The 16,642-nt window shown below is 37.7% G+C and overlaps 4 protein-coding genes across 7 annotated transcripts; 2 read left to right on the forward strand and 2 right to left on the reverse strand.

Moving 5' to 3' along the window:
* Positions 1-510: 510 nt before the first annotated feature.
* On the forward strand, positions 511-3,108 carry LOC113742292 (uncharacterized). The gene is made up of 6 exons (XM_027270098.2): positions 511-997; positions 1,099-1,146; positions 1,209-1,266; positions 1,406-1,543; positions 2,320-2,487; positions 2,593-3,108. Exons 1-6 carry the CDS (start codon positions 927-929, stop codon positions 2,665-2,667), a joined length of 558 nt encoding a protein of 185 aa, XP_027125899.2. The 5' UTR covers positions 511-926; the 3' UTR covers positions 2,668-3,108.
* Positions 3,109-4,463: 1,355 nt separating this feature from the next.
* LOC113742291 (uncharacterized) lies at positions 4,464-6,227 on the reverse strand. Its single transcript, XM_072045090.1, has one exon. The coding sequence runs from the start codon at positions 6,225-6,227 to the stop codon at positions 4,464-4,466; it is 1,764 nt and encodes a 587-aa protein (XP_071901191.1).
* Positions 6,228-7,403: 1,176 nt separating this feature from the next.
* On the reverse strand, positions 7,404-10,964 carry LOC140004240 (large ribosomal subunit protein eL20z-like). Of its 4 annotated transcripts, none has more exons than XM_072045221.1 (6): positions 10,794-10,964; positions 10,616-10,669; positions 9,784-9,854; positions 8,531-8,657; positions 8,329-8,446; positions 7,404-7,931 (listed from the first exon to the last, which is right to left on the reverse strand). In XM_072045221.1, exons 3-6 carry the CDS (start codon positions 9,791-9,793, stop codon positions 7,827-7,829), a joined length of 360 nt encoding a protein of 119 aa, XP_071901322.1. In that variant the 5' UTR covers positions 9,794-9,854; positions 10,616-10,669; positions 10,794-10,964; the 3' UTR covers positions 7,404-7,826. The 4 variants fall into 4 exon arrangements, with proteins under 4 accessions (XP_071901322.1, XP_071901324.1, XP_071901321.1 ...); XM_072045223.1 differs by having other exon boundaries at positions 7,404-7,985; positions 10,794-10,963; XM_072045220.1 differs by having other exon boundaries at positions 10,616-10,964.
* Positions 10,965-13,046: 2,082 nt separating this feature from the next.
* On the forward strand, positions 13,047-16,514 carry LOC140005071 (DNA-directed RNA polymerase I subunit rpa49-like). The gene is made up of 4 exons (XM_072045229.1): positions 13,047-13,662; positions 14,510-14,659; positions 15,125-15,442; positions 15,917-16,514. Exons 1-4 carry the CDS (start codon positions 13,147-13,149, stop codon positions 16,322-16,324), a joined length of 1,392 nt encoding a protein of 463 aa, XP_071901330.1. The 5' UTR covers positions 13,047-13,146; the 3' UTR covers positions 16,325-16,514.
* The last annotated feature ends 128 nt before the right edge of the window (positions 16,515-16,642 follow it).

Below are 16,642 nucleotides of genomic sequence, written 5' to 3' on the forward strand. Positions count from 1 at the left end.
TTTTAATTCGAGATGTACGCATATTCAAACACATTTTAATTGTTTCATTATTTTCTTTGCACATGCGCACACTTTTCTTCACTTATTATTTCTCTCTCTCAAAATAGACAAATCTGGGCAACTTATTTTTTTAATTCGATGCTATAATTCAATTAGTTATCAAACAGATGTATAATTTTTATCAATTCAGCAACTTTTTAGATTTTAAACCACCAACCCAAAATCTTGTGGCCACTACCAAAGCATTAAAGTTTAGTGGGATGGATGGCAACCTTATCTCCCATCAATTGTCACGTTAAAAAGTGATTTTGCTTAAAAAAATTCAGGCGGGAGCATAGTGCATCCATTTAATCCGGTGATAATTTAGTCCACTTCGAATTATATCTGGATCTCTTTAGATCCGTCCCCTTCTCTGATGTAGGATATATTAGGTTATACGACAGTTATCGTGTCTCTGATAAAAAAAAAAGAAAAAAAAGAAAAAGCAACTGTTTAGATTTTAGACTTTTGAGTTTACCAAATCAATAATATCGGACGGGAAGAGTTGGGAACGCCTATCATACGGTCAAGGTCAAGTCAATGACCCGTTATCGTAAATGGGAGGACAGGGAGCATATTTATTCTGACAAACTGGGGTGCGGCCGGCGGGAGAAGGATTCCCGACTTTGCTGTTCAGAGCGTAATAACTCCAGTTGAATTTTACTAGTACGAAAAGGGGGAAAAAAAACTGATCTTGGAGTTCTTATACCTGCATAAAAGCTTCGTTTTTGACCTTTAACTCCTGCAAAAATCGTTGGTGAAATATTTTAATTAGGAGTTGTCTGGAATTCTATTTTGAGCTAGGCTTGGTGCATTAGATTTTGAAGCTTCCCATTTAGGGTTTGTCACTGGGAAATTCCGAAAGGCAGTAGGGTATTTACTAGCAAATGAGGAGCAGAAATAAACCTAACAAAGCCTCCACGGTCGAACTCAGCACTTCTGATCCTGAGAAACAACTGTAAGGCTTCTTTTATTCGAAAACTGTACTAGTCGTAAATTTATTTGGTGCCAACTTTTATTGTGAATTTTAATTATTAATTTTCCTTTTTTTTTTTCCAGCTGCTATGAAGGAGAAAGTCTCCTTCGTCTCCTTGAGTTGATTCGGAGGTGAGTCTTGTTGTACATACTATGCCCAAAGATTATATTGATCTGATAGGCTTTGATTACAGGGAAATAGAATCTGCAAGAAATTTGGATAGAGCATTGCCTGAAAAAGTTTGGCTCAAGGTTGGTTCTTTCCCTTTATTATTATTTTTTTTAAAATTAACTTTCTGCTTTTCATACTAAATACTAGTACTTGCTAAAGAGTAAAGGCAGTGGAAAAGCTTAATTCTAAAATTTTCCATGGTTTCATTGGTGTGGGCAGCAACAATTTTCCGTAGGGGTCAATGATGTCACGCGTGTGCTTGAACGAATGCAACCTCTTTCTTCAGTGAAAAGCTCCCCTCAGGAGCAGTCTCTTCACGGCAGCCACAATATGAAGATGCCTTCGGTGCAACTCCAGGTTACTTTCTTCCATACCATTTTTCTCTCTATGTTCTTCACCTATTATTCTGTGATGTTATCACCATTTACATTATTTGCGTGATTTTTTATTGCAATTGCTTATTGGTCCTATTGGTTTTCGGATGTTCCATGCCACGATTACTTGGACTAGGTTTCGGTGGTTTGTAAAGCATACACGTAATTACATAGAAAGCGTTTCTGTCGTCCCTTTTCCTTCAGAACACCAAATCTCTGTGACATGCACATGCAATTAGAGGTCAAATTTCTTTAAATATAATTGAAACCTGATTAATGACTAACTACGTCCCAAGTGATCAATACTTATAATATGGTATGATGTTTTCCAAACCTTCAATGCCTTTCTGAATTTCAGAGCTCAGGGCGAGATGTCTTTCTGTTGGAAAATCCTGTGATATGCTCTTGCATGATGTACTTCCAGACTACACTTTTACTATTGTAGCTCTAGGAACTCTCAGGCTTCATCTGAATCCAATCTGTGACTGACTAGAAGTTGTTAAAACACTGTATATTTGCCTCAAAAACATATGGAAAAAAAATCATGAAATCATAACATGTTGATGGATGTCGAAGACTATTAAGCTGTGACTTTGTTAGAGTGTCTGTTTAGTCTCACATTTTGTTGATTTCTCTCAGCACCAAAAATTTTTGATCCTGGATTTTGCATATCAGACAAGTTCTCGAGATAGCATTTGGTTTATAAGCTTGAAATTTTGTCAAGGAATGATTAACTTTGATGCTTGTTCCTCTCACCAGGCCATTCTTTTAGCATCAGATTGCAACCCAAGGTGGCTGTCAAAGCATCTGCCGAACTTGGCCCATTCTAGAGGGGTACCAATCCTGTTTGTCAGGGATAAGAAAGGGGGATCTTTAAGATTAGGTGAACTGCTCAAGCTGAAAACTGCAATTGCTATTGGAATTAAGGTGCATTTCATATGACTTGTATTTACTTGCATGTATCTCTTGTTTCACGGCATAGTTGTGAGCCAGAATGGCCTTTCACATCTCTCATCGTTGCACCTGAGACAGGCTAGTGGCAATGTCATCAATCAATTTGTTGAGAAGCTCCTTGACAATGAAATCCAGGTGGCTGTAAGCACTTGAATCAATTGATCAGCCTCATGACTGGAAATCAACCTTATCACCAAGGATTATGCTGGACGCACAACTAGCATCCACCCTTCCATGGACTAACAAATAGTTCGCTTGTAAAGTTTTGATAGGTTCACCAAATGAGTTGCAGTCCAGGGGAATGAGAAATGATGGTGTTAGGAATTTTGCAGTTGGGATCCTCAGTGCTATTATTTGATGTCAAATACAGCGTGTTAATCCCACTTATCATGCGAGGGTACGTAGAAAAAATTTAAATGACAAGTCAAGTAAACAGGAATGATTTTACGTGGGAATTTTGTATGCCATAAATTTTGGTAGCAGTTTATTCATGGTTTAGGTGTGAAACAGGTTTTGGTAACGTACCAAGTAAACCTTGAATTGGTGGCTTTAAGAATATATTAGCATGATCGGCGTTTATGTTTATGGATCAAATTGGACTTGGCTGGTCATACTTGCTAAATTGAAGTTAACCCTCACAGTTGGCATATTGTCATATTATTGTTTGTAAAGCTTCAAAAGTCTCAGCAAATACCAACTGCTCCCATTTTGTCACATGCTGACCAATTCCCAACTCATCTTTTTGTTCTCCCTCAAAAATTTTCCGCAGAAAGCAGCTTGCCTCGCTGAAATTGCACTGGGTGGCTAAAATATCAAAGGATGCGGCCGCAAATAGCCAAATACACTTAGGGTCTGTTTGGTTGGAAGTAAAATGTTTTCCTTGGGAAAATAATTTCCGTGGAAGTAATTTTTCATGAAAATCATTTCCTTTTCATCATTTTCAGGTGTTTGGTTAGCTTATTGAAAATATTTTCTTACTTCATTTTTCTGGTGTTTGTTTAACTTTTGAAATATTTTCACTTTTATCTCTATCTTTACTTTCTACACATTATAACTACATACTTCTTTCCATGCAAAATAAGAAAATTTATCTCATTGTTTAACTTTAAAAAATCTTGGAGAAATGTATATATGAATAAAAAATATCTCCTTAAGTAATAAACAAATTGCTGGCCATTTAGTGTCAAATATCAATCACATGCAATGCTTATTGTGACATATATCTTGCACTCTCACTGTTGAAAGTTTCTCTAAAAAAAAATGTCCCTATTATACATAATTAATTACTAGTATAGGATGAGAAGGATGAGATTTTTTTTTTTATTTTGAATATACTAGGGGGAGGGTTGGGTTGGGTTGGGTGGTAGGGGGAGGGAGTGTAAGAAAGAGGTCTTAGGTTCGAGTCCTCCTATTTACATTAAAAAAAAAAAAGAACATACTACAAGATGTTTTCAGTAAGTTTGGAACATACTACAGGCGGGATGCATGCATTTCGGAAAACAACTTCAGTAAGTTTGGAAGGGAAGTTATTTTCCATAAAATAAGTGAAAATATTTTACATAGGAAAATGTTTTCAATAACTTTTGTGCAACCAAACACGGGAAATTAGAAAAATATTTTCCTGGAAAACATTTTCACCGAAACAAACGGACCCTTAGTATTAACTCGAGGATGAGATATAACTTCATAGATGTTTGAACTAAATAATCTGAACTTTTTAACTTCCTCGTCCTTCGCCACACTGATACATTTGTTCAGAGATAGCAATCTCAATTCTTGACAGCAGACTCTTGTTATTAACATACAAATGCACGCTATCAAAACACCAGGTAGTTGGCTTGCTCAACAAACTGCTGGTGTGTGTGCTACCACGCTTTAGGGGGGCAAAAATAAATCAATCAATAAATCAGAATTTAATTTTTTTTTTTTCAAGGAAAACTTGAAAACCTTCAAATATCAGTTGGGCCTGAACCTGGGCCGAGGTTAGACAAGCCCACTCCGTGTCTTTTGTTCATGGAATCTATCTTCTCAAGCTTCAACCCGGCCCGAAATCTGCTGATGAAGCTCTCAGCTTTTGAATCCACGTCCGGGCTCGGACAGAACAATGGTGACGCCGCGAAGGGCGTCATATCACCGCCGTCAGCAGCAGCTGTGGGCGTGCCATCCGATTCCACGTCATCGAGATCCGGAGACCCACTCCGTGAGCTCAGGTTGCTATTTACCCGCACATAATCACCTTGAAGTACAAACTTCCACGCCGGAGATTTGAAGAACGGTGGAGGAGGCGGCGGGGGAGGTATGGGAACTAGTGGAGATTCTCCGCCACTATTTGAATTACCTTCCTCACTGTCAAAGCTTCTCACTTTCACTGGTTGCAGAGCTTTTTGCGTGGGATTGTGTCTGGAAGGAAGCTGCGGAATGGGAACTGAAATGACTGTATGTGTTGTCTTTCCTTTGGATTTCTTCGATGAGAACAAATTCTGCAAGACGGAGGGCGGCGGCGGCGGCGGAGGAGGAGGAGGAGGAGGAGATTGTGGTGGTAGTTGAAGATGGAGAGGTGGCATTTGAGGCTCGTTAAGCAAAGCATCAAAGTTTTCCACACTTTTTTGCCTCTGCCTTTTCTTCTTCTTCTTATGGTAAAGAGAATTCAAGAAATCCTTGGTTGCATTTCCCCCAGTTCTTTTCTTCTCACTTTTGCCACTCTTTTGATCCACAAATTGCGGCAGCGGCGGCGGCGGTGGAGGAGGAGGAGGCGGTGTGGCTGGTTCTGAGATGGGTTCGTTGTTTTCCATCTGACTATCCCTTCTTTTTCTCCTCCTCTCCCTTCTATGAGCAACACTTTGATGGACTCGCTTTGGCTTTTCATTATCCAGTGGTGGTGAAGCAGGCCGCAGCAGTGGTGATTCTGGCGGTGGAGATGATGGAGCTGGCGGTACTGGCGGAGGAGAAGATGGAGGGGGAGTAGCTGGAGTGTTTGAGGGTCGTTCCTGAGGATGAGGGTACGCAAATTTATCCACATAAAAGTTCTTGCTTTCCATCTGGGAATCATCAAATGTGTATTTCCAGCTTCGTCGACGATGAAGCTCGCCGGTGCGGGAGTACCGGGGAGTTTCGATTATCATATCATCATAACACATCCACGGATCATCCCCGGAGGCCACTCTTGAGGAGGCTACAAGTAGATCAGGATATGAGCTACATGTCCTCCTCAGCAGTCCACCTTGGTTATCAGTAGTAGAAGTACTGTTGTAGGCCGTCTGATCTGAATATCCATGCCATTGAAGAGGATTTGACTGATGCGTTTTTTCAGCTTCAATTGAGGAGTAATTATGCCATCCCTGTGCGGTTGATGGATTTGATTTTCGGGTTTCAGTTCTGGTACTAGTAGGAGTAGTATCATGATACTCCTCAAAGTTTCTATCTTCATTCTTGTTTCTACTGAGGAATCCAAAGACTAATGCAGCTAGAACTAATACCAAATTAAGAGAATCCCAGCTTCTCTTAACATTATTTGGCCTAAAGATTTGAGAAGAGAAGGAAATGGTTGCAGGGACTACCAAAACCAAGAAGGAAACAGCTGTTATCAGCAGAACGGAGACTAAAAGTCCAGAGCTTAAGAAGAAAGAGGATAGGCCGCGGCGGAATCGGCGGACACGGCCGCGATTGCTGGTGCTTTGTACCCAAAAGGGGGTCAAGTCTTCCCCCTCTTCCATGGTTTTTAGTTGCTTGTGTTGCTTTTGATAAAAGGAGATGAAGAGGAGCGCTCTGTGAAACAATGAATAATGCCTTTGTTCCCTCTTTATTGCTTTTGCTTTTCCTTTGCCTTCTTTGCTTGTACTTGTAGCAGCGCTAAAAAAAGGTCATGTTCGGCTCCTCGTCCCCTTTTGGTGCTAAAAAAATGAGTTGCTTTATTTGGTGCTAAGGAGGGCTATGGATTTTAGGACGGAAGGAAAATGGATCAGTGGTGGCCTGGTGGGTATATTTTTATTCTTGAGTTGTGTTGAGCTAAGAGTATTCTAATTATTATTATTATTTTTTTTTTTTTTTACTTTTTTGATAATGAACTAAGAGTGGTATTCTACTTGACTGGAATGGTGGTCAGTAGCGTGTGGATCAAACTACTCGAAGAGTGCTAAGAGTAGGCGACTCGCATGACGGCTTTCACGCATTTGGCTTTTCTGGCAAGAAGAATGACAGCCTAATCAATGACGCGTATTTTGTCCATGCAATAATGTAACTTGAACTTTGGTCTCACGCAGCTAAGCTAACATCTATCTGCTCGTAACAAATCCACGGAACTTTCAGCTTTAAAATCAATTGAAGATTCCTCCCCGAGATTGCTGATGAACCAAGCGATCCACAAATGAAGCAAGCAGTCGCGTGCTTTAATTTTTATGACGGCCAGCCGACTAGGATGCGCAGCCAGGCCTAGAGCAGCTCATTCACTTCACTTGGTATCGTTTTGGAATCCTCAATTCTTTAGTATTCTTTCAAAACCATGAACGATTTGGCTGAGTGTGGAAAACCATGAGGGGAGGGGAGAGGAGACAAGAGTCTTGGTCATCCTTCCGCGTTCAGTCTGGAGCAAGCAGATCTTACAAAGAAAGAGTGGTTAAAATTCAAACGGAAAAACGCGTACTTAATTGGTAACAAGTCCTTTTCAATCACTTTGCAGAGAACGACAGAGCAGAATCGCTCCAGTCTTTCGCATGATTGTTCTGTCTTCAACTCCCTAAACAGAAATTACCCCTTTTTTTTTTTTTTTTGGCGTCTCGTCTCGTGGGCTGTTTGCGTGCGCATACATCTGTGCACGGTCCATCAACGAGAACTCTGTGGTTGCTGCCAAAACTGAGGCGTCTATCAAAAGTCATGACAAGCACACCGGGAAATTGCAAGCTACCATGGGTGTCCAAAATACAAATAGTTAAAAAGTGTTAATTCTATACAGAGCAAAAAGAACCTCTAATGGGCTACATAGCATATGGCTAAGATAATCATACATTTCCCAGCAAGCTTCTTCATTCATACATGATCATACTAAAAAACTGCACATGTTGTTAAGGCTGCATCAGGTGCAATTGAACTCGAAGAATACGCCAAATGTTGCTAGCTTCCAGTGACTTCAGCTGAAAGTAATCTAATTTGTTATGACATCAAACTATTGCTTTTTCCACCCTCTAAACTGTAGAAGCCCACTTGAAAACCCTTTTTTTCTTTTTAAGGGAGGCGTTGGACCCAATTGAAGCTCAACTTCAGGGGCCCTATGATACATGAGTTGTACACTACATGACAAACTGAGAGGATGACCAGGATCAAGCAAAACTTGGCAAAGCCCCCATAGTAGGATTCTGTTTAATCGCAGGTATCCATCTCATGCCATTGTCTGCTGAAATTGATAAAGCCTGAGAGCCTAGGGACTAGAAGAGAATAATAGCCACAACAATCAGGACAACAACAGTAAATATCAGAGCCTGCAATCGTTGTATACATGATATTAGCAAGCGTTAAGAGAATGATGAAAGTGCAGAGCATCTTCAAGCATTAGGCAAATGCAATCCATGCCTACATGTCATACCATGGTGCAGGCTCTAAAGAAGACATATTTGCATTTCAATATTTGAAATAGCGAGAATCCTAGAATATAATGCAGGGGTAAAGGTCATGTCACCTCAAAGGGACACAGTATATCACTAATGACTCAATAATCGTTTTTTTTGGTTTATATCCCTGCAAGAATGTAATCAATCCCCATACCACAGAAAGAGTGAATATGACAACATATAGAGAACTGCATGACTGCGAGATAACACTTACAGCTATTGCATTGGCAGCGAGCCCAGCTCGTTCTCTGGGATCCTTGTGGTAGTAATTCCCAAAGTAAAGAATAGTAGCATAGTACCAGAACAAGGGGCAGAAAAACCCAAGCAGAAGACTGCAAGAAGAATTTGAATCCATAAGATGTAAACCCGGAGAAAAACACCATTAAGGAAAAATGTATAAAAAAGTAAGGACATACGAAAACCATCCTACTCCACAACCAAAACAAGGAAGGGGTTTATCAAACATTCCCAGCTGGGCATGTTCTATGTCGCCAGTAAGGGCATAGTCTCCATTCTGATGCTGCTTGGCATCTTTTAAAAGTTCTGTATCCATCCAAATGTTTCAGCCATCAATGCAGCAATGTATGGATCAAACATACCATGTTCAAGCTAATATATGAATAACATATAGATGTCCTCAAAAGGATAATAAGGGAATGCACTTCAGTCATTCTAAATTTATAAACAGCACTTATTCAACAATTAGTAGCAAAGTTCTCTTCTATGAGATTTATCTGTCTTGCTGTGGAAACAACTTTTACAGTTAACACTCCTTATGAATTCTAACCCTGTTTGCCAGATATAACAGAATCCCAGGCTCAGAAGTACATTAGAACCGATTTAAACTACTGGAAACTAAGCTTCTAGCTGGAGATACAGAGGGCAATGCTGAGACAAGCAGACAACAGCTAAGTGAACAGAAGAACTTTCCCCAGAAAAGGGAAAAAAGAAAAGGCAGCCAGAAGGGAAATTTCAATTTTTTATGCAGTTCAAAAATGCTGGCAAATCTTAAATCAGCCCTTATTCGAAGCCAACAGCACCAAAGAGAAATTGGAAGAATTTTGAGATGTGGTTTAACAAAATCCGGGAAGGATATCCTAGCACTAACTATATTATCTTGCTAAATTCAACAATGACAAAACTGAATCCTTTCCAATATTAACCAATCAAAACGAAAGGTACAAGCAATACAAAAACCATATAAAGAAAGGTATCACTGAAAAGAAATCTCATCCTGAGATAAAAGCAATTTTTAGCCAAACTTAATAATATACATGTGGAACATTGGACCATTCACATTCAAGACAACCAAGACCACAGACCAACAAAACAAATGACCAAATATATGATGAATCACTTAGCCAGAATAAATCAAGAAAATTCATACTGATTAGCAAACACACCGCCCCACCACTTCCAGCACAGATAAAACACCCAGCACCCAATTCAACAACATGAATATACATATTGCAGCATATATGCAGTTTTGCATCAGAAAATAGGAACGATGGACTTTTTAGGGACTACTGCAAAGACACAAGAGGAAATATCGTGACACGAAGCTAAGGTTTTGAATTTGCTGAAAAATTTTCACTGACAGCAAATTAGAGCCATGGGCATTAACAAATGAAATGAATGAAAAATGAACGGATAACACAAAATGAAATACTTTGATCCATATGTTAAAAGAAATCAGCTCTCTGATCCAATACTCAAACTGCTCCGTCTTCTCTGTAACTCCTGCAACATATACCATGCACCAAATTAAAGAGCCAATCGAAACGTTCTGCTTGTTAAAACGTGCAAGCTAAATAATCTTTAATTGCAATAATTAAGTTACAATTAACCAATTGAAAGCCCAAAATAGAAATGTTTAGCTGGTTGCGTTCTGACATGAAATGTAAGTTGTAGTCCAGTTTCAAATAACTAAATAGCTCGATCCAAAATGTTAGAAAAGTACTCCACTTTCAATTAAAGATCGAGCACCAAAAGTACCAGGGCTACACTTAGATCACTGCAGAAGCCTCAGTAAGTAGCTACAAAAATCCGTGAAAATAAAGGCAATTGTAAGCAGACAGTCTTCAACTTTTAACATTAATAAGAAATAGATTTCCAATTTCCGTAACCTGACACCAATAAAGTCAACTACAGTCCCAAAATCAAGCAGATCGTCACACCCCAACCCCCCCCCCCCAAAAAAATCAATCCTACGCAGATTTTTAATCAATTTTTATGAGGAAAAGAATGTAATCTTCAGCTATAATTTTCTGAACCCAAAACCACAGTTACAAAACAATAAGAAAGCTCCATTTTTTTCCCCGAGAGAAACTGTACTTGATATCCAAAACCCACCAAAATTTGCCAATTTTGACTGTTAACGACAACGAGCTGAATATTAGAATTATCAGCAGATAAAATAAAGCTAAGAAACATAGAAAAGACCAAAAAAAAAATAAAAAGAATAAGTAAATGATACGGAATGGGCTTGGCAACAGTAATACCTGAAAGAAAAATGTTGGAGAGATGGAAGATCGGTTGTGGGCAGTCGCAGGAAACTGACGAACAAAAGGAGCGAAAAAAAAGAAGAAAAGAAGAAAACAGGAATATGCTTCAGCGTAAAGAATTAAAGAATGGATTAAAGCTCAAGCACAACAAGAGTGGATGGGGGTAATTTTCCACCTCCTCCTGCTTCTTCTCCTGAATGGGATGATTTTACTAATTTGACTACTTGTTTACCAGCCAGTCTCTTCTTCTTCTCCCTCACTCCACCCTCCACACTAAACGGAGGGTACTGGGCAACTCAATTTTTTTCCTTGTTAGTTTTGTAGGTAAAGGTCCAAATCAAAATGCTGTATTAAATACACTACTATTTGTTAATGACGGGACGGGACGGGACGGGACGTCATGGAAGGCGGATAAAAGGAAACTTTAAATGGGCTGTGTATAAATCGACCGACGGGGTCAGGCGTGCGTGCAGTTGAATGCATTTTTTTTGCAATAAATGAATGCTTTTCTCTATCTTAAAGCACGAGATTTGATTTTTTTTTTAATTAGTTGTTAAACTTGGGCACATATGAATAATTCATGAATGGGATATAAAAGTATTCGTACTCTTTAATCACTCATATTTATTTTATAAAATTAGTATTATTATTACTACTCATAATGATTTGTTTCTAAGAGCTTTATTAAATTTACAACATAACAATTCAAGTTCACTGAGTAAAATCACTCTATATGAATAAAAAAAACAATTATAGTATCTGTATTATATGAGAATATGGACTTAAAATGGTTATGTTGCAAGATATTTCACATTGGTTATTTAGGCATTAAAAATTCTTCTTGGCAAAAATTATAATTTAATGCGAAAAATACATCAATAAATCCTTTTCCAAAGTATGTATGGAATGAATACAATGAGTGAAAGGGATGAAGAGAGAGGAGAAAGGAGGAATAGAGAGGAGGAGGAGGAAGGAGTGGTGTCAGTGATTAGTGATGGACGGTGAGTATTGCTATTTGTAATTTTTAAAAATATTAAAAATACTCAAAATACATTTTAAAAACACGATAAAAACACTTAAAATATGATAAAATTTCACATACATTGTTACAATAAAATTTTTGAAAAAATTTCTAAAAATGCCTATTCATATTGATTGTTTATTAGGTTTTTCTAATCCATGCTTATTGGATACTCATTAACACGTTGACAATTCATCTAACCTAATCTACCATATATATATACATACTAATAATTATTATTATCCTCAATCACATTTATATACTTTCCTTATTTAATCTTATCTATCATCTTTTATATTTATTTACTTTTTTTTAAATTAATCTTACAATTTCAAAAAACATGACATCTGAAATTTATTTTAACGAGTATCCAATGACTACCCGTTAAACAATGCTTGCTTATTGCAAAAAAAAATGTATAGCTATTGCATCGTTGATATATACACACACACACACTTACACATACATATGCATATGTGTATATTTTTTATATGTATAATTTCTTATGTGAACAGGTTTAAATTATGACGCATAATATAAATTTCACATGCCTTGACAACTACATAAGATTAAGGGATAATTTTAGAAACTTCCCCTGAGATTTATTATAATATTACTCAGCTTTCCTTAAATTTTTAAAATTTCACTTACCTCCCTTGTCAACTTGATAAGACTAAATATCCCTATCAAAGGTTATAAATTGATAACATTATCCTTACTCTTAATAACTATTTAATAAAAAAGGCAAAATTTTTTTTTAAAAAAGTAAAAAATGTAAATAAAAAAAAAACAAATTGCTAGCTAATAATGGTCCTTTTTTTTTTGTACATTAGAATCATGGTGGGATAGCAAAGAATATGGATAAATTAAATCTAATCAAGATCAACCATTTATGAAGATTTTAGAGAGTAATTAACACCTTAAAAAAATTCCGTGTATAACTAAAATTAAGGAAGTCAAGATATTTTGATATTTTTTAGAAAAATATGTTTTAATTCATGGTGTAGTTTAAGTTGTATTGAAAACTAAAATAATATTTTTATATGTGTCAATTTTGCTTTTGTTCTAATACAACTAAAATAAATAGTTTTTTTGAGCTAACTAAAATAAATAGTTTACGCCAAGAAATACCTTATAAAAATTTAACCTTATCTTATTTTTTATTGGTGTTATAAATTCCATAAGTGGGATAGCATAAGGGTAGTATTGGAACAAAAGTTTTATTTTTTCTGTATTTTCTCCAAAGGGGTTAAAATGCTACAAGAAATGTCAATTTATGGGAGGTAAGTGAAATTTTAAAAATCTCATGGGAGTTGAGTGATATTATAGAAAACCTCGGGGAGGTTTCCGAAATTATCCCTAAGAATAACAAAAAAAGTAAACCCTATGTATAGCCAAATGGTTCATATTTCGGGTAGTTCACCCGGCTGTGGTGACACGATAGGGTAGGGCTCATACCTGGCAGTTCACAGCCAACGCTGTTACTTCGACTTCTTGTCCCAAAACCATGGCCACACCAAAGCAGAAGAAGAAGAGACCAATAAACCAAGAAATTCAGCAAGTAACGGAACCTGCTCAGGAGTACTCTAGGGAAAAAGAAGGAGGAGAGGAAGAACAAAGGGATGCAGAAGAGGCCGACCCCATAACATCAACAACAGCAGAAAAACCTGAGAAGAATGAGAAAAAGAAGCACAAGGAAACACTAGACGTCAAAATCGAAACTTTCGGTGAAAACCCTGATAAAATTTCTCCAATTGTGGGTTATTTTCCATCCGGGTACGATCCATTGAGGAGTTGGAAGGAAGGCGAAGAAGCGGGGCCTGAAGCCAAGGTTAAGGTTTACAAGAATAAGAAGAGGAGTAATAGGCTGCAGTTGGTGGTGAGCCCTAAGGTTGCTCAGGTTAATTTCGTTGGAACTAACTACTCTGGCGAGGCTACGGCGGCTCAGATGTGTACTTATGGTCTCGGAGTTTTTGACAAGATTAGCCAGACTCTGAAGATTGTTCCAATTGCAGCTAACAAGGTTATTTTATTTTATTTTTTAAACCAAAGTCAAAACTAGCAGGGATATAAGCGAATGCCGCAAAGTTTGAATATTTTTTATTTTTTTTTACTTTTGTGGTGCATTTGCCATTTAATTGCTGAAATATGGTGGCAAAGGGGAAAAAGCTATTAGCTTTGAGATTTATTTATTGGTATGCTTGGTTTATCTGTGGAATTGTGCTTGTTTTTGGCTGCTAAAATGCCTTGTGATTTTTGTAGTTTGTGGTTAAGATTACATTTGGAGGTTGTACTGTGATTTTGTTTCTCAGAAACTGTTATGAGAATTACTGAAGTTGCACTCTGAATGAGAAGGTTATAGCTTTATGTTTCATGTGTAGGATTTTTTATTATTTTTTTCAAATTTTTTTTTGGGGGTAAGCGGGAGGGCTTGAAACCATGACCTCCTACTTACAATCCCTCCCACCTTACCACCCAATCCAACCCTACCCTCCACCTGTTTCATGTATAGTTGGTTACCTTTTTCCTAATATCTGGGCTACAAGGTTGTTGAACGAATGGTTAGATAGGAGTTCAATTACAGATGTAGCATCTTGAGGAAAAGGAAACCAATTTTTTTATTTTTATTTTTAATTCACATTTGATCAAACTCAAAGAACTTCTAGCTGAGTTGTGGGAAAATTTGTCATCTTGCAACTTTCCACCCAGGTTTATTACTTGCTCTCACTATGCTCTGATTTTGGCCGGAGCATGAGGTTGGCTTGTGTCTCTTGCCACTACTGGCAGATCTCTTTTTTGGTTTCGATTCCAGTTATGTTGGATTGCAAACTTGTCAACATTATTTATTTTATTTTACTTGGACGCCCCAGATATTCAGATTGGAACTGAGAGTTGCTGGGTTAGACCTACCTGAAAATGAAACTCCAGAAACTTTGAAGCATGAACTTACTGCAGAAGAGAAGGCTGACAAAATGAGAGAATTGACTCTTATGTATTCATCCAAGAAGACTATAAGACAGGTATACCCTTTTTCCTGCATAGAAGGGATGTGACTTCTCCAAATTCTAGCTCTTTCAGAAGGTCTATTCTTGCATGTATTGAACACTAAATACTAAATCAAATTTATTTCTTTAGTCATTATATAGCTCTCTGATATATTCCAGGAACCCTTGATGCTGCATAACCATGTTAGTCCCATACTGATTTTGTATATTTTTTTTAAACCTTTGTACTGTTGATAGGGTCATTCAATGTCAGAAATGGAATTCTATGTTACACTCTGCCACCCAATGGAAATAAAGCTAATGTGATTTCCATACTCTCTACGTTGGGCACTTAATAACTAAAAAGTGAAAAAATACAAAAAATTGGGCTGATTAAAACAGTACTGGAAAAAAAATAGAGAGAGAAACATACTTTAGTTTTGACAATTCTGGTCTAAAGTTTGGTAGAGAGATTGTATTCATCCGATATCTGTTTTGCAGACTCAGAAACTGGAATCACTTCGTCAGAGACAAGATCCTGAAAGTCAGCAGGATTTGGACCAAAAATTAGGGGGTATTGAGATAAACAAAGAGGGGCTCGAGGTTACAGAGACTACAACTAGTGCTCGAAATATCCCACCCCATGATTTGTCTGCCACTACACCTCAAACAGCATATCCATTGCACAAGATTATCTTTAGCGGGGAGTGGGATTACCTTATGGACATTCTTGAAATTTCTCAAGCTGGAGCAGAAGTGACGTCTGATAAGTACCCGAGCTTTGTTTGCAATCGAGTATATAAATTGGATGATATTACGGTAAGCTTTGCAATAGACTTTGTGCATCTTTACGTGGATGCCTATCAGTTATTTGGTTAGCATTTTCACCAACCTGCGCGTCATTTTCATCTATTTCAGTATGGCACCCTATAACTTCCATAGCGTATGAATGACGTAAATTTGTGCTTTTGACTGGTGTCCGTTGAGAAATATGGTCAACTCCCATTCGTGAGAGTTCTATCCCTTTACTGTTGAAATAATTTCCTGGATTATCAGGTTAAAAAGTTGGGCATACTGCATGCCTTTGTGCATCACAGCCTCTTCTGGTTGTTAAAAAGGAAGGTCAAACAACCTGGTGATTTAGTTTATGTTACCAATCTTTTTTATCTATGCCAGTCCATGAGACTTGTAGCATGATACTTTATTATCATTTTTTTTGGCAAGGTTTTACATGCAAGTCAAAACAAATCCCGCTATTAATTTTGTTATGTAATACTTTCTTTTATGTTCTAGGATGAAGTGGAGAAGAGGCAGCTTGCTGGGATATTTTCATACATTACCCATCTTGTCAAGTTCAAGGATAAGCACTCCATGGATGGTGTTTCATCGGCAAAACATCATAAAATTCCTGGGATCTTGTACCAGAAGTTCTCTTCCTTGTATGCTAATTCGGACTCGAAGAGGATTGCAGATGACAAAAAGGATCTCCTTATCAGCTACGTCTTGGTGCTTACTTTATATGTTGACAATTTTCGGACAGACTTATCTGACATAGCGAAGGATCTGAGAATGAACCCAATAGCATTAAGACCTCACTATGAATATTTGGGCTGTAAGCTTGCGCGCGAGAAGCAATTGTTACTGGCGACACTATCTCTGCCGCTGCAATTCCCAACAGTGAGAAGGAAGCGGCGAAGGTAGATGGGGCCGTTGAGTCTTTTCTTCTCATAGCTTTTTACAGGCTTGAGACTACTTGAGAATGCGTTTGTACCGTCTCATTCCTTTCTTTTCGTTTTTTTGGTTGGCCCATTACAAGTTTGCTGGGGATCGGAGAAAAGAAAAAAAGAAAAACAGAGGATTTGCTTATCAGAAGTTTTAATGCCTTTTTCCATGTGCATGTTTTATATTTGATCTGTTTTTGCTGGATCTGAATTCATACAATTAGAATACAAAGAAAAGCTTCATTATAAATTCCTGGAAGATGAGCACCGGACAAAATCTCTTACTGGTAAATTAAAA

Source organism: Coffea arabica, chromosome 4c (assembly GCF_036785885.1).
Source record: "Coffea arabica cultivar ET-39 chromosome 4c, Coffea Arabica ET-39 HiFi, whole genome shotgun sequence".
NCBI classification, from domain to species: domain Eukaryota; kingdom Viridiplantae; phylum Streptophyta; class Magnoliopsida; order Gentianales; family Rubiaceae; genus Coffea; species Coffea arabica.